Source organism: Pleurodeles waltl, chromosome 8, assembly GCF_031143425.1.
Source record: "Pleurodeles waltl isolate 20211129_DDA chromosome 8, aPleWal1.hap1.20221129, whole genome shotgun sequence".
NCBI lineage: Eukaryota > Metazoa > Chordata > Amphibia > Caudata > Salamandridae > Pleurodeles > Pleurodeles waltl.
The window spans coordinates 319,000,331-319,025,525 of NC_090447.1; the positions used below are offsets into that span (position 1 = coordinate 319,000,331).

The following is a 25,195-nucleotide window of genomic DNA, read 5'->3' on the forward strand; positions in this document are numbered from 1 at the left end:
GGGATTAAAATCCCCTCAGGCTCCGTGAGGTTTTGTTCACAGCTGCTGCTATGAACAAAGAAGATTGGAATGTTGGCACTGCGGGCTTTTACCGGCCAGTAAAATCCCGGGGCACTCCATTGTTTTCAATGGAGCTGCCAACATTCCAATGTTCTAATTTAAAATAATAAAGTCTTACATTCAGTAGAGATTAGCTAAATATAGCAAGTTTGGTACCAAATTTAGGGCCTGATTACAACTTTGGAGGAGGTGTTAATCCGTCCCAAATGTGACGGATATACCACCAGCCGTATTACGAGTTCCATAGGATTTAGAGGACATGTAATACGGCTGGTGGTACATCTGCCACTTTTGGGACGGATTAACACCTTCCTCCAATGTTGTAATCAGGCCCTTAATGTTATAAAAAAATCCAACAACTTGCCAATGTTTAATTTAATATAACTAGCACAGGGAACAAGTTTTAGAACTCTTTCTGAAAGTTACCAAATTCAGCCCTGTAGTGCCCTTTTCAGATTGGTCTGAATCTAGCAGCCTATACCAGGTTATCTTATTGAGGTGTGAAGTGGCCTGGGCTGAGACAAAGGAAGCATCTGGTGTGCGGAGAACTGCTGCAGCAGATAGCAGAGCAGAATGGGGGAAAGAGTAGGCAAACTGGTCTTCAAAGGAAGGAAAGACACATGGGACAGAAACTGGACCTCCCCCATTTCCTGCTCCCTCAGACAGATGGGAGTCCCATTGATTAGATGAGAAGAGGGTCTGGAAGGGGTGTGTTAAGAGAGGCTTAGCCACACCAGTGGGAGGACTAAGCCTGATCTAACCTCCCCGGATGAATTTTTGCCATCTTGGATTTTTAGAGAGTGTTGCTTTCTGGGACTGATTTTTGCCACACTCACAAGAAGTGGTCACCCCAGAGGGTGGTGGCCTGCACCCCACTGGACAGCATAACCCCCCCCCCCGCTTCCCCAAACACGAGCAAGGATAAATATGGCAGAGTTTCCCCACAATTAAGATGCCTGCTGGAAGAAGATACTGGAGAAGAAGGACTGTCCTGGCATGCACCTGAAGAACTGCACTCACAAGGACTGCACCAGCTGCACACTTTGGGCTTCACCAAGAAAAGCACTTTGCCTTGTTTATGCAACTCCAGGAGTGGACCCTCTGTAAGCTACTGGTACAAGGGAGCTGACCAGAGTCCCCTGCATTAAGTCCTGCAGAAGAGCCAAGCTGACCAGTGTCCAGTGGTCATTTGAGGGTCCTGACCAGGTACATTCTGGGAATTGTAGTCCCAAACTCCCAAGGAGCAACTCAGGGATTCTGGAACTTTGGATCAAGTCCGTGGACACATCAAGGACCCAAATAGGACCTCTGGAAGAAGATCTGGAAGCTTGGAACAACTGTTGTAAAAAGATCCATAAATTGCAGAAGTGCACTGTGGGAGTTGTAATCCTAAACCCCAAGAGGCTAACTAGAGCTTCTGAACCCTTGGCCGGTGCTGTGGGCCAATTTCCTGAATCAAGAAACACTTCTGAAAGTAAGTGCAACAGTGTTACATCGTGGGTGGCCTGAACTCTGGTCTTTGTCCTTGTCCAGTGCAACCTTTTTTTACCCTTTCAGCGCCATTTGCTTCTAAGCACTAGTTTTACCTTTAATCTTTAAATTTTTCATATCTATGGTTCCCTACCTTGGATTTTGATTGTTTTCGTGTCAATTTAAAGATAAAAATATTTCTTATCTTTATACATTGGTGTTGGATTTTTACTGTGCGTTGTGCTTTACTTATTCACTGTTTTGTTGATTTTACATGCTTTTCACACCTGTCTCCTAAGTTAAGCCTAACTGCTCGTGGACCAAGCTACCAAGGGTTGAGTGAGCAAGGATTCATTACTGAGACTTTGACTGGACCTAGTGGGGGTTGTGGCCTGTTGCTAAGTGTAGGTACCTACCTGCCCTTACTAATAATCCACTTTCCAACCATTGCAGAGAGCAAAGGAGAATATGTTCTATTAAAAATGTTGATTCCCTGTTAAACATGATCATGGTCCAGAGGTATGTGTCAAATCCAATTCAATCGGCTATACAGCAGTAAACAGTCATATCAAAGTCAGCATTTTGTACAACTGTAGTGGATTAAACTAACTCAGATGATACAGATCTTGAATACAAGAGAATTAGCGTTGCCCCCTCTGAGGGAGAGGGAAAGGGGGGAGAATCAGAGTCCCAGTAGAAAGAACTTTAGAACTCCCACCTAGAAATTCTGAGATGTAGCCTGATGCAGGAGTTTTCTTGCCAGCGATGGCTGGGACAATAGCAGAATATACATAGTCCAAGCAGACAATCAAGAACAAAAAAGTGTCCTTTGTGATCTCACCTGCTAGGGTGGAGGAGGGTCCTCCGCAGAGGTGGAAAAACAAAGGACGGCTGAGGGTGTCAATTTGTTTTTTACCTTAAATGTGAATAGAATGACAGTCATGGGAATCATTCTAATGCACCTCCTGCTAGAGTGGGCATCAACCTAAGGGAAGTATAACTGGCTGAAAGCTTGGAATGAAAGGAAGCGTGTGCCTTGAAAGACAAGAAGGCCTTCGCCAGAAGGAATGAAATTTGCGGTCAGGGAGGTAATAGCATGCCAACCACTGCACAAGTTATGTTTTCAAAGACATAAAGACTATGTCATCCTAGAATGTTCAGAACCTGTTGTGCGGAGACGAACTATAAATATGATTGATATCATGGTTCATCACCTTTCACATTTCTTGTGACATGGAATGACTGTTAAGATGGCGGACTCAATAGTCAATGGTCAATGGTTGGAAAGCCTAAGCGAAGACTGAAAAATATTTTTGGAGGGATGCAGAACCTCTGCCTAACAATTTTTGTCACCACCAAGGATCCCATTGTCAGTATTTCAGTTAGGGTACTTTACTTCTGACTTGAAAAGAACTCAGTGTTTGGTTAATCAGGGTAGCCAAGTTGTTCTAAAAACCACCTAAAGTCAACAGTGCCAAGCCTTGGAGAACATGAGATAAGTCAGCCTCTATAGTTCTTCTTTTGGTACACAAGATGGGCAAGCGGTTGTTTGAGACATTCAAAAGGACAGAAAGTTCGCAAAGGTACCATATGATTTGATGGGTTCATACATATCCTAGTCAATCCCATGATCTCTGCTTTCCACACTCTTAATTGTCAAGGGCAGAAGATCAGAAAAGAACAAGTAACTTACCTTCGGTAACGCTTTTTCTGGTGGATACAATGGCTATCTGTGGATTCCTCACCTTATGAATTCACCAATGCGCCAGCATCCGACGGAAAATCTTCTTCCCAGCTCTCCACGCCGAGGACGTCAGAATTGCACATCTCCATGCGACTCTGTTGGACGTCACCGTGCCAATAAGAGGTCCTCGCCGGCGTGCTGATGTCAGTTTCACCCATTTTTTACGTGCCTTTGAGGCAAACAGGTGAGAACCGACCCCACAATAACTCCAATAAATACATATATATACATAAAACTACCATGATGCAATATAATCAAAACCATCATTTATATATACAGGAAAAGACATTAATATATACATACACCTATACAACCACATATCTTAGTGTAACCAGACAGGCAACAGGGAGTCAGGTGAGACTGTGAGGAATCCACAAGAAGCTATTGTATCCACCAGAAAAAGGGTTACTGAAGGTAAGTAACTTGTTCTTCTGATGGATACAACTACCTGTGGATTCCTCACCTTATGAATAGAGTCCCAAAGCAGTACTGCACTCGGAGGTGGGAGACTGCCTGGTTACACCAAGAAGTCCTGCAATACAGATCGGCGCAAAATGGCTGTCCCTCCTAACCTCCGAGTCCAAGCAGTAATGCTTTGCGAAGGTGTGGAGGGACGCCCAATTTGCTGCCTTGCAAATGTCCACCACTGGAACCCCTCTTGCCAGTAGCGGACTTAGCCCTGGTGGAATGCGCTCTGATACCCTCAGGGGGAACTTTCTTTGCCAACGAGTAGCAAATCTTGATACAAATAATGACCCACCTGGAGATTCTTCTTTTATGAACTGCTCTGCCCTTCCTCTGTCCAGTATACCCCACAAACAGATGGTCCTCCAGGTGAAAGTCTTCCGTTCTTTCAATATAAAAACTAAGCGCCCTTTTAGGGTCCAAACAGTGGAGCCTCTCTTCCTCCTTTGAGGGGTGAGGAGGAGGGTAGAAAGATGGAAGGGTAATGGTCTACCCTATTTGAAATGGAGTGACAACTTTTGGCAGGAAAGCCGCCCTGGTTTTCAACACCACTTGATCCGGGAAAAACAAGGTAATGGGCGGTTTAACAGAAAGAGCTTGAAACTCACTAACCCGCCTAGCCGAGGTTATAGCAACGAGAAAAACTGTTTTAAGCACCAGAAACCCTAACGGGCAAGAGTGCATGGGCTCAAAAGGTGACCCCATTAAAAAGGTTAAAACAAGATTTAGGTCCCACTGAGGCACATGAAAAGGAGTGGGAGGAAATCTATTAACTAAACCCTTCAGAAACCTAATCACAATAGGTGACTTAAACACTGAGGGCTGATCCGGGAGGCAAAGAAAGGCTGACAGAGCAGCTAAATAACCCGTAACTGTAGCCACTGCACAACCCTTCTTTAATAAATCTAAAGCAAATAATAAAATATCGGAGAGGTGGGCCTTCAAAGGATCAATTTGTCTTCCTCCACACCAAGCCACGAATTTTGCCCACCTGCCGGCATAAACGGTCTTAATGGAGTGTCGCCTGGACAATAAAATAACATCTGGTGGGAGAGAAAAGGAACTCAGGTTGCCCTGTTCAATCTCCAGGCATGAAGGTGCAGGCTTTGGAGGTGGGGTGTAGAACCTGCCCCTGCGACTGTGAGAGGAGGTCTGCCCTGAGCGGAAGGCGGAGCGGAGGGCACAGCGAGAGTTGGAGAAGGTCCGTGTACCACACCCGTCTTGGCCAATCTGGGGATATTAAAATGACCTGAGCCCGATCTTGGAAAATCTTCATCAGAACCAGAGGAACCAAGGGTATGGGGGAAATGCGTAAAGCTAATGGTTGCACCAAGAGATCTGAAACGCATCCCCCAACGCTTCTTGCGCCAGATACTGGAGGCTGCAGAATGACGGGCAGTGCATGTTCTCCCGAGTGGCAAACAGATCTATCACTGGAGAATCCCACATCTGAAAGATGTGCAGGACCACATCCAGATGGAGACGCCACTCGTGATCGGCCAAAAAATGTAGACAGAGTCTGCACGTACGTTGAGCACTCCGGCCAGATGATTCGCTATCAAGCAAATCTGATGGTCCTGAAGCCAGGACCAGAGACGCAGAGCTTCTCTGCAGAGAAGATACGACCCTACTCCTCCCTGCTTGTTTATATACCACATCGTGGTAGTGTTGTCCGTCAGGTCCCGAACTGACTGACTGTGAAGGGATGGGAGGAAGAGTGGAAGCATCCGTCATGACCGTGGTCACAGAAGCCGGCAGTAAAAAACGGCCTTCCTTGAGAAAGGTTGCTGTCCACAGCCCACCATCGTAACTCTGCTGCAGCATCTCTGGAGATCGTTATCGACTCCTCAAGATCCCCTTTGTGCTGAAACCACTGCCTGCGGAGGCACCATTGAAGAGCCCTCATGTGCCAACATGCATGAGTGACCAACAGAATGTAAGAAGCGAACAGACCGAGCAGACGTAAGACCTTGAGGACTGGAACAAGTGCTCCATTTTAAAACATTGGAATCAACGCCTGAATGTCCTGAATCCGCTGAGGCGGAGGATAGGCCCGATTCAATGCAGTATCCAGTACTGCCCCTATGAACAGGAGGCGTTGAGAGGGCTCCAGGTGAGACTTGGGTACATTTATCGAAAAACCCAGACTGAACAACAACCGAGTTGTCAGCTCCAAGCGATGCAACACAAGCTCTGGAGACTTGGCTTTGATCAACTAATCGTCCAGGTAAGGGAATACCGATATCCCCTTCCTTCTGAGACTTGCTGCTACCACTGCCATCACCTTGATGAAGACTCGAGGTGCTGAAGTAAGACCAAACGGATGGACCACAAACCGGAGGTATTCCTGTGCGACTTGAGTATAGGGATATGAAAGTAAGCATCCTGCAAGTCGACAGACTCCATTCAATCCTCTCAGATCAATGCCAGAAGTACTTGTGCCAGAGTCAGCCTCTTGAATATTTCATGTTTGAGGAACAAATTCAGAATCCTCAGGTCAAGAATAGGTCTCAAACGACCGTCCTTCTTGGGAATCAGGAAGTATCTTGAATAACAACCCTGACCCCTTTCCTGCTCTGGAACCAACTCCACCGCAGCTTTTGACAATAGGATCTGAACCTCCTGCTGCAACAACAGGAGATGGTCTTCTGAGCAAGACGAGGGACGGTGAGGGATGGGGGGAGGAAACTCCTGAAAAGGGAGAGCATATCCTTTACTCACAATGTTTAGAACCTATGAGTCTGATGTAACTAACTCCCACTCATGGAGAAAAAGAGGTAATCTTCCCCCACAGGAGAAGTGTGGTCGATAAAGGGGAGAAAACTAGGGCTGCTTCCCTTGCTGTTGTCCTCCAGAGGAAGAGGATGATGCAGGGTGCTGCTGGGTGGCCCCTCTTGTCCGAACCCTCCCCGCCCTCTAAAGGATCGATATGGGAGGCTGGTAGGCTGCTGGACCGTGGACTGGGGCCTCCCACAGTACAAGGCTCCACACCCAAACCCCCTGAATCTCCGAAAGGACCTGAAAGGGGTAACAGAAGAGGCTTGCAGACCCAAAGACTTCACCGTGGCCCGACTATCTTTAAAGCACTCTAGAGCAGAGTCCGCTTTATCACCAAACAGTTGCTCTCCATCAAATGGCAAATCCAATAAAGTAGTCTGTACATCCGAAGAAAACCCTCAGGACCTCAACCAAGCGTGCCTCCTGGTAGCAATAGATGTACCCACTGCCTTGGCCACCGAGTCCGTGGAATCCAGACCAGACTGGATTATTTGTTTTGCCGCAGCCTGAGCATCAGATAGAAGTTCACCAAATGGTCTCTGTACATCCTGCAGCAGGTCAGGAACCATAGCCTTCGCGGAGGCCATCAGGATGTGGACGTATCTACTAAGAACACAGGTAGCATTCGCAGCCTTGAGAGCCATGCTGCAAGAAGAGAAAGTCTTCTTTGTGGATTGCTCCATCCTTTTGGATTCCCAGTCCGATGGAATCACAGGTAAGGAGCCTGGAGCAGACCGTGTAGAGCAAGAGGCCTGAACAACCAGACTCTCCGGGGTAGGATGTTTTGATAAAAACCCCGGATCTCCAGGTACCACTCTGTATCTTCATGCTACAGATCTATTCACAGCAGGTGACGACACAGGCTTCCTCCAAAGCTCTACTATGGGCTCCGTAAGGGCATCGTTGAACGGAAGCAAAGGATCCGCAGAAGTTGAAGAAGGGTGCAGGAACTCCGTTAAAATGTTTGTCTTAACCTCTGCAGCAGGCGATGGGAGATCTAAAAAGTTAGCCACCTTTCTAATTACAGTGTGAAAGGAGGCCACCTCCTCCGTGAACTCCCCCGGTGAAGACAAGTCCCATACCGCAGAAGTATCAAGCCCACTGGCCGAATCCAGCCCTTGATAATCTCCCAAGGGCTCCACAATCTCCCCCTCCTCCAACAACTGCCTTTGGTACTCTTCCTCTTCTAAAAGTCTCAAGGCTATTCTGCGTGACCTCAGTCTGGCCTCTAACCTCGGCGTCGACATAGAATTGGCCGACGTTGATGACACTGGCTTCAACACTTGACACAAACAGGAGAGGAAGGCTGGTTTCGGTCGAATCCATCACTCAGATCCGGCACCGAAGCGGATCCGAAAGGCGCCGAGGACACTTGTGGCTCCACCATCGGCATCGACTGATGGGCGATGAAATCGGCGCCACAGGCCTGGAAGGCGATGTTATGGGAGCCACAGAGCCTCACGGCAATGTCATTGGCACCAGTCCGGCACCCTCAGCCGGATAGAATGACATAGACGGTGCTGCCTTATATGGAGCAGGGGAGTCCAACAAAAATGCCAACGGACCCGTGATACCAGCCGGTGCACCAGCAGGGGCCATCGTGTTGAACATCGAGAACATGGCATTAAAAAATGAAGCCGGATCCGCTCCCAGAGCCTGGAAGGCAGCATACTGCTGATCTTCATGTTGCACCTGTGCTTGCTGAACATCAGAATCATGAGCAACAGGTGAAAATCGAGGACTGTCAGGAGGTGCCACTACCTCAAAGACTGACGGTGCCGGAGAAGCCTCAGGGCTCTGAGGTTGTGGAGTCACCGTCGGACTCACCTCCCATGTCGCACGTCGAGATGGAGACCTTGATCTTGATCAGTTCCGAGCCGAACGACGCTGAGAGTCATGACAACGCCGTTTCTTATGTCTCTTCGAAGAAGCATGGGAAGAGGATCTACAATGGCTCTTATGCCCCTTCTTCGCCTTGGCCAAAAAAAGTTTGGCCTCTCTTTCCTTCAGAGCCTTAGGATTCATGCTCTGGCAAGAGACACACTCCTCGACGTCATGCTCAGACACCACAGGCAATTGTCATGAGTGTCAGTAACCGACATGCGATCCCCACACTCTCGACATGGCTTGAATCCCGACTTCCTAGGAGGAGACATTGTAACTAGAAACCGGATAGAAACTAGCAACAAGATGGAACACCTCCAACAGTAGCAGAGCTAGCTAGGAGAAAACCGTTAGCATCGAAGGCATGGAAAAAAGGGAACTGACGTCAGCACGGCGGCGAGGACCTCTTATTGGCACGGTGACGTCAGATGGAGACGCGTGGAACCGTGCAATTGTGACGTCCTCGTCAACGTGGAGAGCTGGGAAGAAGATTTTCTATCGGATGCTGGCGCATGGGTGAATTCATAAGGTGAGGAATCCACAGATAGTTGTATACATCAGAAATGTGATTCTTGGTCCAAAGAATTTGAGTGGACACAGACCGTTCATGCCAGGTCACTAGAATACTCTTATTCTGTAGTGTCCCAGTCATCACTCCCAGAGGAGAAGGTGACTCACATACTCTAGATGCAAAAAAAGAGCTGATGACATATAGGGCCTGATTCTAACTTTGGAGGACGGTGTTAAACCGTCCCAAAAGTGGCGGATATACCACCTACCGTATTACGAGTTCCATAGGATATAATGGACTCGTAATACGGTAGGTGGTATATCCGCCACTTTTGGGACGGTTTAACACCGTCCTCCAAAGTTAGAATCAGGCCCATAGTGTTAGTGTTCTACCACATAAGAGGGATCAGCTGGAACCAGAACTGTAAGTACAAAAAGAACAAAATTAACTTCTCGTATCCCTCCTTAGTAGTGGCAAGTTCTGAGTCAGAACCAAGGGCTTAGTAAAGCTTGTCCTTTATAAAAAAAAAAAAAAAAAAAATCAGGACAATCCTCTTCTCACCAGGCAGTGGGGCCTGTGTTTAACTATCATCTTCACTGAACCAGAGTAGACTCTAGCATTAATGTAGAAGATAACTGAGAAAAGAAAGACCTTATCTGAAGAGTGATTGTTGTGAATGTTGACTTCAAATTGAGACTGACTTGACCACCACCCCCAACCCACACCTCTAGTGTAATCCCACAGTAATGGGAGCAGGGCACGGTTAGACGCACTGTAATGCTTCTAAAGAGGAATGTGTGCTCAACCAGCTGGTGCCTCCACATCCAGAGCGAATAGCTTCTGGTGAAACAGGTAACAAGGGCCACCATGTCATGAATAGGTGTTTGACTTCATCTGCAGCGGACTCTGTTGTGGATGAAGGATCAGACTTTCAAAGGAACTTAGAGTCCTGGCATGAAACACCCTTCTCCTAGACTTGAGACTCAATCCAAATGAAGCAAGTCACATGTTACCAGAAGAAAGATGGTAGGATAATCCAGTGTGTTAAACTTAGAGTAGATAACTAATAACCCTATGTGTTTGGCCAGAGATAGTGGATAGGATATCTTAGCATCTATCAGAGCTCTGAGGAGCTTATCAGCATGCTTGCTTTCAAACTAGTCAGTACTACTGACTGCTACTGGAAATTCAACTTTTTTTTATTTTTTATTTTTTTACATATGACATATAGTTGTCCTTTTGGTTTCCATTTATGCGTTTTTGCTTCACTGCAGGGAAATCAGGATTTCAGTGACTACAGAATGTAAACTGTACAATGTGCTTCACAAATGTGCTTTGTCTTTCACCTTTTGATTTTACTTGGCAGGCTCTTTTTCAAGGACCTTACAGTGATGACAGCACAGAAGGGGAAGAAGTCGTATTACGTAAATGGTGCCTGGTGCAGACCAGAATAGCATGCTATAATACAGACCCAAATGCAATATCCTGAGTGCAGTAGTGAACTTTCAAAAAGCACATGCAGCCCATCCGTAGCATAGAAATTCTAGGGGTGCAAAAAGTGACAGGAAATGCCTATTGCACTCCGGGGCACATCATAACAGGGCCAAAGCATGCACCAGAAATGTGTAAACAGGGCAAACAATGTATTAAGTTGGCTGTCTGCTGTAGTAAAACATAAATGACCTAAACTTAAAGCTATTGGGAAGCTAAAACTAGAAGAAGAAAAAAGGAGCTAAAGAAATGAAAAAAGAAGTAGAGCATGACCCACTCTGTATGAAGACACTCAGTGTGAGTAAACGAGATTTCAGTTTGCAACGAGCTGTGGGGAAATGGAATTGCTAACTATGGAAATCTATATGAAGGGTTATAGCCCAGTACTGTATTCATATGCATATGTCATTCTGGCTGCACATGTCTCTAATATTACCAGCTTTAATAAGATATTTCTTCCCCAGCCACAATGTGGTAGGGTAACTAGGAGCTGGGAATAAGAGAAAGGGGGGGGGGGGGGGGGCGGACATAGGATTACTAGTAAAAGTAAATAACCCAATCCTGCTAAGGATACAAAGAATTTAGGAGTCAAAATTGTACCTAATACATTACATTCTGGCAAATGTTATTTTAAGAATATATCCTACCTTTCCTTTTTGCTGCCCAGCTTGCGACAAGTGTATTGATCTCCGTAGTCAACCAGTTGCAGCTGACGTGAAAAGACATTGATTTTGTTGCCTACAAACAAATCTTTCAGCTGCAAGTCATCATATTTGGTTCGTTTCAGAAAAACACGATGATTCTTCATATCAAACTGTGGAAATAAATTTAAACAGAAAACCAACACAAGGTCATAAAATTGACGTCAGCATTTTTTATCTACATTTGAAATCTAGGCATGTTCATATGAAACTTTAATACATATTTCTTTCATATTTAAATTTGTTACTCACTCAGTAACACAGCTTTTCCTGGTGCCTGAACTCTAATCCATTACTGGTGGGAAGCCTTTGAGACCAGAAAAGGATACTCGGTGGAGCTGATGATAAAAGACCTTCTACATCATACATGAGGCTTACTGGAGGACAAGGTCTTTGTGCCTTGGCACACATTTCACTTCTGCCAAGAATCTACTATACTGAAAACGATCCAGCTACAGGTTTTCAAACAAAAGACAAACAGCAGCGGACTGCTGGTCTGGGTCCCGGATTATGGAATGCAGTTAACTACTGTCTCCTCAGGGTAAAACAAAGCTGAGTCACCTTCAGGGAACCCCGGAGTACAAAAATGGATGGTTAGCTACAGGAAACATGCAAGGTTGATGGTAAAAAACTGAGGAAAACCACAAAGGGACTAGCAACGCACATCCAGTTGGATTCCAAATGCTCATTATTCTTATCTGTAATCCCATTCAGTCTTCTAAAAATTGGTATCTTCCAGAAATTGCTTCATTGCACATCTCAAGTCCCCGAGTTCCTGCCAATATGGAACCCAAAAATTCTAATCTCAATTACCTTGGTGCCATTTTAAGCATTTCCACTTTATAGATTAGTGTTTTTTACCCTGTGGTCCAATAACCCCTAGGATCCTTTAGACCTACTAACGGGGTTTGCATCAGTTTTACAAAATTAAATAATATTAAAATTAATACAGTAAAATAAATGAAGAATAAACAAATTAAGTAAAATTTGAAGTTTAACAATCTTTTCTATATTTGATTGCGAAATAAAAAAAAACAATATGTAAGCATTTGTTTTGTGCATACTTTTTTCAAACAAAAATGAAAATAATGATGTAACCGTTACCCTGTAGCTTATTGACTGCATGACATTTACCCTGCAGTCGTTAACACGCAGGTAAATTATGCTAATGGATTTTTACATTTACCCCACGTCTTTCACCATGCAATACTTTACTCCACAGTTATGCATTTCTTTCAAACAACATTATTTTAATGTTATTTTAAAGAAAAGAAAAAGAGTAAAGAAGCAGGGAGAAATAACGGGGGTTTGATTTTAGGGTTACAGGTTTGGTATGGCTAATGGGGTAGGGATGCTTTTATGGTTGTGGGGTAAGTAGAGGTAATTGGCCCAGGGTTATTTTAGGGGTAGGGTTCGGGAATTGGTTTAGTGAGGTAAGGGGGTGATTTAGGGGTTAAGGAAGAGGTACATGGTGGTAAGGATGATTATAAGGTTAGGGAGTGGGAAGTGGTAGAAGGAGGTAAGGGGTGATTTAGGTACGGGTAGAGGTAAAGGGAGGTAAGGATGATTTTAGAGTTCAGTGGTGGGTAGAGTTAAAAGGGTTTGTTTGGGTTCAGGGGAGGGTAAAAGGGGGTAAGGGGGTTTTAGGTAAAAAGGGATTTGGAAGGGGTGCCCTCCCAATACATACCAACAAGGGGGGATCTGGTGATGTTTTTCCACCAAAACAGGCCACATAAAAAGTGGAGTTTGGGGGTGAGGGGCAGTAGCCCAAAAACAGAATAAATAAAGTGTGGTTTAGAGGACTTACCCTCCCAAAACGGATCATAAAAAGGGGGTGGATTGGTAGGGTTAATATATCAGAGTTTATAATGAAGGGGTAAACGTATATAGCCCTGTGCGGTAATACCTTCACTCCCGTACTCAGGGACTGCAGGTGACTTGACTGGTTAAAAGGAGTATCTTTAGATGTCGTCCAGGGTGGCATTAAGTGTCAAGGAGTGAGCACGAAGTTCAACCAACAATGTTTACCAGTCTGCAGCTATGGGGTATTTACTGAGGCCTCTATTTTCCTCTGGTCTCAAGGCTACAGTTTCCACTTGGTCCCACTTAGGTGTTGCTGCCCGCCAGTGGACTGTACTAGGTAGCACTTGGAATTTCCAATGCATAGCTATAAGTCTACGGGCCACTAGTTGCGCCAGATCAATAAATCTATTCTTAGCCTTGGCGACCAGTGATTTTCAGAAGAGGCAAGCAGTGACTCCTCCAGGGAACACAAGCCTGCGCGCCCCGTAACCCCTTCTTTTTTCGGTGTGTATTTTAGTCCAGTATATTACTACTTCTGTACAGTCCCAGAACATGTGTTTCATGCCAGCCCCAGGTAGCTGACATTGTGGGCATGCTGACGAGGAGCCAATCATGCGGGAGAGGGAGGCAGGTGTGAGGTATGCTCTATGCAGAATGTTATGCTGGATGCATTGAAATTTTGTGTTTTGCAACACCCTCCTGGGGTATTCTAGAGCTGTCTCCCATTCTTTAACAGTGAATTCTTTACCCAGGTTCCTCTCCCACTCTCTATGAGTTGCGGCCAAGGGGTCCTGCGCAGCCCGCGCAAATACCCAGGCCAGCCATGTAATCAATTTAAGCCCTTTACCCATCGTAAACAACAATTGCACTAGTGGGTGTGGGTCTGGTCCTGTGTCAGAAATGCCCCATAGACGGCGTGCCTCCGCTAGTAGATGTGCGTGTGCCAGGAAGTGTCCCACAGGCAACCCAGTCTCCACTCGCAGCTGCTCATATGTCAAGAGTGTGCTGTCCTGAAATAGAGAACCCATTGCATTCACACCCGCCTCTTCCCATGTGGTCAGCCTCGGTTCTCCTAGCACCTCGCGAATGGTAGATACTGACCGCAGTGGTATATATGGCGAATAAAGCGGTATCCTTTGTATAAGTTTAAAGCTACGGTGGAAGCTTTCGAACGCGATCTTCAATAAGGTATTCTCCATTGGCGGGAGGCACGCCTGAGGCATAAAGAGGCATTACATCTCTTTTCGCACCTGTGCAGGGGCAAGGGGGTCTACCTCCTCCACGTATCGTCCCTCCAACCAATATGTGGGTCATTGCAACTGCACCGCCAGATAATAATGCTCAAAGTTCGGGGTTCCCAAGCCGCCTTTTGTTATGAGAAGCTGTAGTTTTCCAAGAGCCACTCAGAATCTGCCCTTGTTCCAAATAAAGGACCCTAATGTGGAATGTAAAGCATGAAAGGTAGTTCAGGGTATATTGAGTGGTAGATTCTAAAAGAAATATAACAGCCGGGTTAACATCACCATTTTTGACAACGACACCCTACCCTGAATGGTAAGGGGCACCGTGCTCCAGAAAGCTATCTGAGGCCTCATTGCTGCCACTGCTTTCGTGAAATTACCATCTAGTAAATCCGGTTTATCAAGGTAGATATTAATGTCCAAATATCTGTTGGGTTCCTATCGTAGTTGGTGTCCCTCCATTTGAAAATCCTGTGGATGGCAGTATGGATGCAAAGGGAATAGGCAAGACTTTGCCCAATGCACTCTCAACCCAAAAACTAGCAGTCAGGACTGGGGCAAAGCCATTACGAATGTCTCGGATATAAATCAAGACAACATCCGCATATAATGAGACTGTATGAATTTACCCAGATAGCGGAAATACCACACTCCCCCCCCCCCACCCCCCCCCCCCTCATTGGCGTAGTTTCTGTGCTAAGGGCTCCATGGCCAGTGCAAATAGTAGTGGGGCGACAGCTGGCAACCTTGTTGTGTCCTATGTCTAATCTGCAATGGGGGGAGAAACATTGTCCTATTCATACTCTTGCCATAGGGTCTGTATATAGCAGTTGTATCAATGCTTGGATCCTCCCCGTGATCCCAAATTGTTTCAGAGTAGAGAAGAGGTAGCCCCAATCCACAGTATCAAACACCGTCTCCAGGTTTAGGACCAGGCGTGTGGCAAAGGCCATTTGGGGGAGGGGTGGGGGTGTGGGGGCTTGGTCCATTACTCAATACAGTCTACGAATATTCAGTCTACGAAGGGATGAACCCATTTTGGTCTCTCTGTATCAGACTCTATTAGTCCCTGTATGTGTCCTGCCAATATTTTGCTCAGTATTTTGTAGTCCGATAGATCCTAACATGGATAATAGACAATAGGAAGCCAGTTCTTCTGGGTCGTTACCTGGTTTGGGAAGGGAGACCAATAACAATTCCCACATACTCTGCGGTAGATGACCCTCATCAACGGCAGTTGTGTATAATTCAAGTAAACGAGGGGCTAGTTGGTGTTCATACGATTTGTAAAATTTGATAGTGAGTCTATCTAAGCCCGGTGTTTTGTTAGTGGCTGCTCCTCGGATTGACCCTCTTATCTCCTGCAATGTAATAGGGGTGTTGAGGTACTCATTCTCCAATAGGCACCTCATTCTCCAATAGGGTTATGCTGGAAAGATCGACCGCCCCCAAAATTCTGCATATGTTGTACTCCGTGGCAATTCGTGGAGAATGTTATAGTGCGCTATAATATATCGTGAATGCCTCATGAATTTGTGTCTGTTGCAGGGCAAACATTGTTGGAGAAATGCAGATCCGCACTACAGGTGTGTGAGGGTCCGCGCTCCAGAGCAACCAGGCCTGAAGGTGACAGGCCATGTCACCTTCAGTATGCATTTTAGCTCGGTATGACCAAAAGTCAATGCCGCTTAGCTGTTCCACTAAGAGTGTGTGCTTGGCCAATGCTACACCTAAATCATTTTGCGCTATAGGGTCGGTTCTAGCTCTATTTTCCGAGGCTTTCAAGGACGCCTAAGTCTGTGTCAGGTCCCTATGTATTGTTGCCCTCACTCCAACCACCGTGCAAATGAAATGGCCTCACAACACCACCTTCATTGCTTTCCAATCCGTTAGTTTCTAACTGGATGTATCCCAGTTGTCCTCAAAGGAAGTGTCAGTGTATCATTTGTTTCATCTAGATGTCCATGATCTTCTTACATGGCTGGTTGTAACCTCCATGTGGGAAATATTGGTTGGGCTGCTCCCCATTCTAATGGCAGCTGCACTGGTTTGTGGTCAGGGAACGCATTACCTAAATATTCCGACCCCGTTACTAGTAGCCGGGTAGGGGGTCACTTAGGATTCCGTCTAATCTGACATGCAGGTCATGAGCGGATGAGTAGTATTAATAATCAATCCTGTTCGAATACAGGGCCCTCCAGCAGTCTAAGAGCAGTCAATGTTGAAGCCACTGGGAAAATAACATAGCTGTTGACACAACCGGGGAGTTCGGGAGTGGGGGGTGTGAGCGGTTGCATTGTGTATCAAGTACACAGTTAAAGTCGCCCCCTAGTATCCAAGGGATGCGCGTCTTGTGTGTTAAAACTGCTGAAAGTTTGGAGAAGAAGGCCGGCTGCGCCACATTAGGAGCATATAGGCCACCTAATAGCACTGCCTTGCCATCCAGGAGGCCCTCCACCAACACATATCTACCCTGCAGGTCGATGTCTGCTGAGAGTAGGTGGAAGGGAGCACCCGGATAAATCCAGACTAAAGCTCCTCGTTCGAAGCCGGAATGTGTGGTGCTTTAGCACTGACCACACCAGCACTTGTGCAAGCGCACTTCCTCTCTTCCTGCCACATGCGTCTCCTGCAGGAAGTCTATTTGTACCCCCCTTCTCCTTAAGTATTGTTGCACAGAGTGTCACTTTCTTGTAATGCCCATTCCCCAGACGTTCCATGATATTAGATTAAGTGGAGCCATCTATCCAGCACAGGCGTAAGAGAAGCCCATCTAGGGCTATTGCTGTAAGTCCGTGGACCCTACCTCCAATGTAAAGCCCATGGGAGGTAAAAGAGAAGAAGGGTCCTCATCACATCACATCTTTTAACTGCTTGAATAACCTGAACTCCCAACTCCCAACCTAGGGCAACTCCGGAACGAGGAGTCGCCCAAACCAGTAAGATCATAACCCATAGATAGGGTGCTCCCATGCTAGCCTCCATACAGATGGCTGTGCTTAGGAGTCCAATGGAGTCGGGGGGAGTCATCATCCCTAACGAGGACATGTAGGACTGCAACCGCTACAGGCTACAGCCAACCTGTGGACCATGGATTTAGAGACCCATGTTAACAAAGTGACCACTGATTCTATGTGTGTATGGTGCCCCGCTTTGCCCCAGCCGCAGTGTAATACAGCATAAGCTCAATAGACTCTCCAGACTAAGTATCATAGAATATCATCTGCCGTTTGGGGTGTCACATTAGGCAGTAACTGCGAAGTCATACTGTCTTCTGAGCTAATGGACATATTGGGTAACATCATTGTTCTGAGAGGCCTCCGGAGGTGAGCGTTTATCCACCCACAGAGCGCCAGCAGTGTCCAATGCCTAGGATTGTTCTATCTTGGCTTGCTCTGGCGTGGGCGCACCTGGGATCAGGGCGCTCGGACGTAGCGCGACACCCGCCTTCCTGTGTTTAAGTCTTTGGCGTTGCGGCGTTGGTGCACCGGCAAGGGAGGTGAAGAGGCCTCATATCAAAGTTGTTCCACCCAATCCCAGGCATCCATTGGCTCTGGAAAGAAAAGGGTTTTAGTGCCAGTCATTACCTTCAACTTTGCTGGGAAGAGAAGTGAATAGCGGAGGTCTGCCTGTTGCAGTTTGCGTTTCACTCCAAGAAAAGAGGCTCTGCAACGCTGTACCAACAGCATATAACCTAGAAAGAGGTACACTCTGCTATTGTCATGGTGGAGTGGAGCAGTCGTTCAAGCCACCCGCAGCAGGATTTCTTTGTCTCTATAGTTCATTATGTGTGCAACACAGGTCTTGGGGGGGCTTTCGGCAGTGGATGCCACGCAAGCACCCTGTGGGCACGTTCCACTAGAAAGTTTGCGGATAATTTATGCTGGTGCCACCTTTTGCACCAGCCACTCTACAAAAAAGGACTTAGGGTTGATATCTTTTGCGCCTCCTGGAAATCCCAAGATGTGGACATTGTTCGGAGTCCTCGTCTCTAGTCTCCAGTTCCCGCACTTTGGCTGTTAATGAGCGCACCTGCTCTGCCAGTCCTTTGATTACTGGGCTGAGTTCTGTGATGTTGTGTTCCACAGTTTCTGCTGGCCAGCTCGTAGGAGTCCAAGTTGTATGGCTACAACATCTTCCTTTGTGCTTTGCTCCTGCTTAGAAGCTGCTATAGCCCCCAGTATCTGGTCAAGTTTGGCTTCTGTGGTTGGCGCCATCTCTGGTGCTGAGGGGTGGAAATCCATCACCCCAAAGATTGGAGCCCCGCACTCCCAGGCCTTTGAGGTGGGGGCCCCAGTCTTCCCCTGTAGCCCATTCTCATTGTTATAGTTGGTAGACAGTGCTTCTTCTCGGTAGGTAGCTACTCAACAAAAGCAACATATATTTGACTGAGAGCTGTAGGACTGTGTCCGTGCACTGTGTACCTCACACAGTGCTATATCTTGTATTAGGGTGAAGCTGATGCAGGTCCCCCCGTGTGCCCACCACTAGGCCCCGTCAGAAGTCTCTTCACCATTAGCGGCGGAGCCAGCGCCAGGCCCCAGCCGGGTTAGCATGATGTGCAGGCCTCGGGCTCTGTCACACAGGGGGTGCAGAGGAAGAGAGAAGTCACTCCCGTAAGGTCCTCTGCCGGGCAGCACTCCAGTAGTTATTACAGGCAAGCAGGGAGTGGGGGTGCCACCACCCAGGGCCACGAGAGAGTCTAGACGCTGCCCGGAAGGGAGGAGGGGGGCCAAACTGATTGCCGAGTTGATCGCACAGGAGCGAGGAGAAGACCACCCTATTTAGCTCCATGCTCAACCCCTTCTCCCATAAAGATTTCCAGCTGTTGGCCGCTGCTGCTTTATGGTTCAGGCCCCCGTGGCTCCTTACCGCCTTTTTCGGGCATCCAGAGCCCCAGCGGGCCCAAGCGTCTCCACTGCAGGGGGTCATTGCGTCCGCCTCCAAAACCGTCCCTGGACACCCCCCACTGCTCCTCTGCAGCCTTGGGCGCACTGGCACCAGCCTCCTGGCCTTCGCGCCTATACGGCGCTCTCCTGTCCCGGGGGCACTGACTCCTCACCCCCTGGCCCCCTGTCAGGTCCTTTACTCAAGCCCACGCGCGCGGCTCAGATCGGGGTAGGGGATGGCCACAGGCCTTGCAGTATCTTGGGTTGGTGGTCGGAGTGGCTTTAAGTTCTGACCGCCATTTGGCACCGCTGGCCACGCCCCTGCAGATGTACTTTATGAGGCCAATTTTAATTTCTTGAGTCAGGAATTTCAGGTCAAGACGTAGGCCTTAGTTTTCTTTAGCTCTGAAGGGCCATCTTTGAACCTGGAACATTTTTGGCTTTTATAAAGGTCTCTACAGGGCCAGATGTACTAAGCCATTTTGTGTTTCTTAACAGTCTGAATCTCTATTTTGGGTCGTTGAATGCAAAATGGGCTTTACAGATGGGAATCACAAATTGTGATTTCTACCCAGTAGAAATCGCACTTTGCGATCCTCTGAATAGGAAATCACAAACATGGATTACCTATTTGCGATTCTTATTCAGATGTACAAAGCATTTCCTAACTCCTCAAAGGCTCACCCCTTTTGTTACAGCGCCCCAGGGCATCCAAGCTAGTGGAGATGACTGCCCCTCTGGCCACTGCCCCCATTTTTGGCGGCAAGGCTGGAGGAGATAATTAGAAAAACAAGGAGGAGTCACCTACCAGTCAGGACAGCCCCTAAGGTGCCCTGAGCTGAGTTGTGGAGGATTCCCCCAATAGGATTAGGGATGTGCCCCCCTCCCCTCAGGGAGGAGGCACAAAGAGGGTGTGGCTACCCTCCAGGACTGAAGCCATTGGCTACTGCCCCTCAGACCTAAACACCCCCCTAAATTTGGTATTTAGGGGCACCCCAGAACCCAGGAAATCAGATTCCTGCAACCTGAACCAAGAAGAAGGACTGCTGACCTGAAAGCCCTGCAGAGACGATGGAGACGACAACTGTTTTGGCCCCAGCCCTACTGGCCTGTCTCCTAACTCGAAGAAAACTGCAACAGTGACACATCCGACAGGGACCAGCGACCTCTGAAGCCTCAGAGGACTGCCCTGAACCAAAGGACCAAGAAACTCCTGTGAGCAGCATCTCTGCTCAACAACAGCAACAACTTTGCAACTTTCTTGCAACTTTTGAAGACTTCACTCTTCCTGCCAGAAGCGTGAGACTTCACCCTCTGCACCCGACACCCCTGGGTCGAGCTCCAAAGAACCAACACCACAGCGACGCATGCAGAGAGAATCCAGAGGGTCTCCCTGATTGCGACTGCCTGTAACAAGGACCCCAACGCCTGGACCAAGCACTGCACCCGCAGCCCCCAGGACCAGAAGGAACCGAACCTCAGTGCAGGAGTGACCCTCAGGCGACCCTTTGCCTAGCCCAGTTGGTGGCTGGCCCGAGAAGCCCCCCTGTGCCCTGCCTGCACCGCTAGAGTGACCCCCGGGTCCCTCCATTGTTTCCTATACAACACCCAACGCCTGCTTTGCACACTGCACCCGCCCGCCCCTGTGCCGCTGATGGTGTGTTTTGTGTGCCTACCTGTGTCCCCCTCCCCCTCAGTGCTCTACAAAACCCCCTGGTCTGCCCTCCGAGGACGTGGGTACTTACCTGCTGGCAGACTGGAACCAGAGCACCCCTGTTCTCCATAGAAGTCTATGTGTTTTGGGCACCTCTTTGACCTCTGCACCTGACCAGCCCTGTGCTGCTGGTGTGGTAACTTTGGGGTTGCCTTGAACCCCCAACAGTGGGCTGCCTATGCCCAGGAACTTAGACTTGTAAGTGCTTTACTTACCTGACAAACTAACCATTACTTACCTCCCCTAGGAACTGGTGATTTATGCAGTGTCCACTTTTAAAATAGCTTATTGCCATTTTTACTAAAACTGTGTATGCGACTGCTCTAATTCAAAGTTCCTAACTTACCTGTGTGGAATACCTTGCATTTTATGTATTTACTTCAAATCCTGAACTTGTGGTTCTAAAAATAAATTAGGAAAATATATTTTTCTATATAAAAACTATTGGCCTGGAGTTAAGTCTTTGAGTGTGTGTCCCTCATTTATTGCCTGTGTGTGTACAACAAATGATTAACACTACCCTCTGATAAGCCTACTGCTCTACCACACTACCACAAAATAGAGCATTAGAATTATCTAATTGTGCCACTATCTTACCTCTAAGGGGAATCCTTGGACTCTGTGCACACTATCTCTTACTTTGAGATAGTATATACAGAGCCAACTTCCTACAACAGTGCACTCCCCTCGTCCCCGTCATCCCCGTGGCCCAGCCACTTTAACAGCGTAAGGATAATAAACACAGATTATTATGTTTTCCTTGTTAAAGTTTTGCAGCTGCTGCTGCTAACAGGGGGCGACGCTCCTCCGCCATAGCGGAGAAGCCACCACTGCATAGGACATTATGCAAGGTATAGTGTTGTATTGGTCACTACATACAGGGGTAACGTTAAATTCGCCCACGAGGCAGGTAAATGCAGACAGCACATTTTGCCACAGTGTGTGCAAGGAATAAGAGGTGCCCATAATTAGGGGCAAAAGAAGAATGTGACTAAAGTAGAGGAAAAACCAGACATTTCCCGAACTACTAATAAAAGAACTTACCATTTCAACCGACCCATCTTTCGTATAATAAAGCAGCTGGTAACGGCGAATTAGAGCAGCATTTGGGTCATACCATTCAGCAATGAAAGCGCATCGGTCTTCTTCACTCTGAAAAACATTATCATAACTGATGAGCAGAGCGTAATATGTGATAACCAAGCTGCAACATCAAATTCAGCCTATGAGAAAATGACAGGATTATAAACAGTTTGCCAGAGCCAAAACATGCAGAGCTCTTGACTACATCTGTAGAATAAGAAGACAATGAGACCTACTCAACACATATCTTAGTTGGTCTGTGTCACTAGGTGGCCGCCATCTAAAAAAATAAAAGGAGTGTATCATCGTTAAGTAATTGTGAGGCAAGCTTCCCTATTAACGACCACATAAAATGCTGAAGTAACAGACTAGAAGGCATCTGTAGCCCTATTATGCAATACAGCACTTTAGGCTCAGTGCATCTGTTGAGATTTTATTCTAAACACAGTGTGGTTGGTAGTACTGGGCAGGGTCCATACTGAGTGGTCTTGTTTATTAACTGCTTCTGATTCTTTAGTAGTATTGTAGGTGAAAGTCATGCAAGAATGATTCCAACTGTTCTAAGCACAAGTCTATCAACCTTATATAACAGGACATATCTCTTGGATTCGCTTTGCATAGGGAAACCCTGCAGTGCCTATGTTTATGGAAAGATACATGTATCAGTTTCCAAAAGTCAGCAAGATGTATTGATCTTATTGAACTATCCCCTTGCCATACATCTAAGTGCACACTACCAGTCAGTAGAGCAGCTATCCTGGAAGGAAGATCATGGGTGCGGTGCAAGTCCACCAGCAGCCACAGTCCTTAGGTGTCGCAGGCACATAATCTAAAGCGAATAAAAGAAGTGAGAGAGAAGAAACTCAGAGGGTTGGTTCTTCTTCCCAGAGCTTGTAATAATCTCAATAGAGCATTGCCTTTTCTGTGTTTCATGTACCTTCCTAAATTGCAATAGTATGCCCAGCCATGTGTCCAGTGTTCACTGTGTCACTGGAACCAAGCTGTACCCATCTGATGAGATCATATTTAGGGTGAAACCGACCCTGGGTTGCTTGTGTTCCAGTTCAGGGAAGATCTGGCCTGACAGTAAGGGCTGGACTGTTCCCATGAGAAGCAGGGTGAAGACTGATTCGTATATGGCGGGGTCCAAACTGAGGTGGCATGGTGAGCAAAAGAATGATGGGTTGGAATGCTACCCTGAGTGATTGCCAGTGGTTAGACAAACTGCAAGCATTACTCCCATCACCTTTTATGTGTTTCATGTATCACCCTAAGGGGCAATGGTATGCCCAGACGTGGGTCCTGTGCTCACTGTGTCACTGGAACCAAGCTATACTCAGCAGATGAACCCATAACTAGGGAAAAACCCAGACCTGGGTTGCTTGTGTTCTGGTTCAGGAAGGACCCAGCCTGGCAGTTTGGGCTGGACTGTTCCCATGAGGAGCAGGGTCAAGACTGATTTGCATGTGGCTGGGTCCAAACTGAAGTGGCATGGTGAGCAAAAGAATGATGGGTATGGATGCTACCTCGGGCGATTGCCAGTGGTTAGACAAATTGCATGCACTCCTCCCATGACCTTTTCTGTGTTTCGGAATTCTTCTATATCCTTCGAGATCTGGGGCAGGTGTCAAAGGGGGGATATGTTCTGTGCAGTATAGCTGGGATGAGATAGTAGGTGTACCTTCTTGATCAGTATGAAGTGAACTACGAACAATATTTGAATCCTCTTTTGACATGTAAACAGATGTCTGACCCATGCCAATATCAAGACATAACTAGACCAGATGTTTCACTGGATTATCTGGTTCTGTACTTCACAAAATCCTTCCTTTACCCCAAATTGTCTATTGGGTGGAGCTGTCAAGAGCCTAGAGGTGGCACATCAGACCTACTACAATTTCATCAAATGTAGGATCCCATCGAAACATAGTGACAGACTGCATAGTTTACAAAATCAGGAAACCAGAATGTGTTTGAAACTGCAGCCATAAAAAAGTACTCTATTTACTCATAGCAATCTCAAGCATCATGTTTATGGTGCTTCACAAGGTGCAAAAAGTATAATGAAAGAAAAGGTCAGGAAAGTTCTGAAACCATCCCTCAATTATGCGTCATGTGCTCTGCAAACTCACACCTGGGGGAGCGATCCAAAAAAACATATGTAGGATGGAGGCAGATCTCTGAAAATTCAGAGCTCCCTGCTGTGGAATTCCTTGCATTTAAGCCTGAGAGCAGAATCAACTCACAAGCACTTCAGAAAACTCTTAAAGACCGAACTACTCAAGCTTGCTTTCAACTAGACTGTACACAAGATAGGAGCTATGAGTGAAGACCATTGGAAGGAGCACTCACCTTTATAGTATTGAACTCTAACTCTCCCTACCCTTTTACAAACTTCACAATCAAAAACCAAGCCACTCTGAAGTAACCACAATAAAAGATCTAGCATTCTAGAACACCAATAAATAAATAAATCAATTAATGCACGAATTAATTAAGACATTGATAGACCGGAAAATAACTGATGTTCGCCACCACGGAGTTTCAAGTGATATAAGGCAGCACAGGTGAAAATTAATTTTTCTACAATGTCACCTGGAAATCCAAGGTACACAACTGTAGCTAATAGAGAGCTATCAATTTAGTTTTATGTTGTGGCTTCCATCTTCTTGGCAAAATCCGGCCACCTATAAACAGATCCTGATACATTTCCTCTGGAAGAAAAGTCACAATGAAATCACATAAAATGCACTCCTGTCATCTCCATAATCTCTCCAGACCCCGCCTCCCCCCCCCCAAAAAAAATAAACTACCTGGCAACCTGCCATGATTCCCAACTCCATCTGCTCACCACTATAATACACATTTGAAGAGGAAAACACTGATAGTTGTGACCCCGACATCTCTTCACTGACTGGTTTTCCCACTTGTGGTGATGACGTCCAGCAGGGTGACTGTCACCTTTGCTAAATATGAGTGGCAGCTCATAAGATTTTCTTTGTATTTCTGGAGAAGGTAGAAGTGGGGCTCAATGTTCGGCATCACGCCCTGCCCCCTCCACAATGGCTCTGCATCCCCCCTTCTCGCTCACATGGCGAAATGGTTTTGGAAGCTGGCAGATCTGAAAGTGGCGTGCTCTCTGCTCTCAAGCAGCCAGCAGGGGCTGTACTGGGATCACCCTATGACAAACTGTCAACAGTGGGGGATAAACCCTCTGCTTACCTTGGGTCTGCTCAGACAAGAGAGGGAGCAGCTGGGAATATTAAGGCATCACCCAAATACCAGCCATCTCTCCCCAGCCCATCCCCAACCATCACTGTTGATTCGTCGGACACCCGACGGTGGAGTTTAAGACAGCCAT

At 46.9% G+C, this 25,195-nt stretch overlaps 1 protein-coding gene across 2 annotated transcripts in view; it reads right to left on the reverse strand.

The window, feature by feature from the left end:
* Positions 1-25,195, reverse strand: part of NME7 (NME/NM23 family member 7) — a 657,734-nt gene that overhangs the window by 466,273 nt on the left and 166,266 nt on the right. For both annotated transcript variants that reach the window (XM_069204166.1, XM_069204165.1), the window contains exons 2-3: positions 21,796-21,903; positions 11,051-11,217 (exon numbers count right to left, since the gene is read on the reverse strand). In XM_069204166.1, the coding sequence (XP_069060267.1) occupies positions 11,051-11,217; positions 21,796-21,903 (275 nt within the window). The remainder of the gene's footprint in view (positions 1-11,050; positions 11,218-21,795; positions 21,904-25,195) is intronic.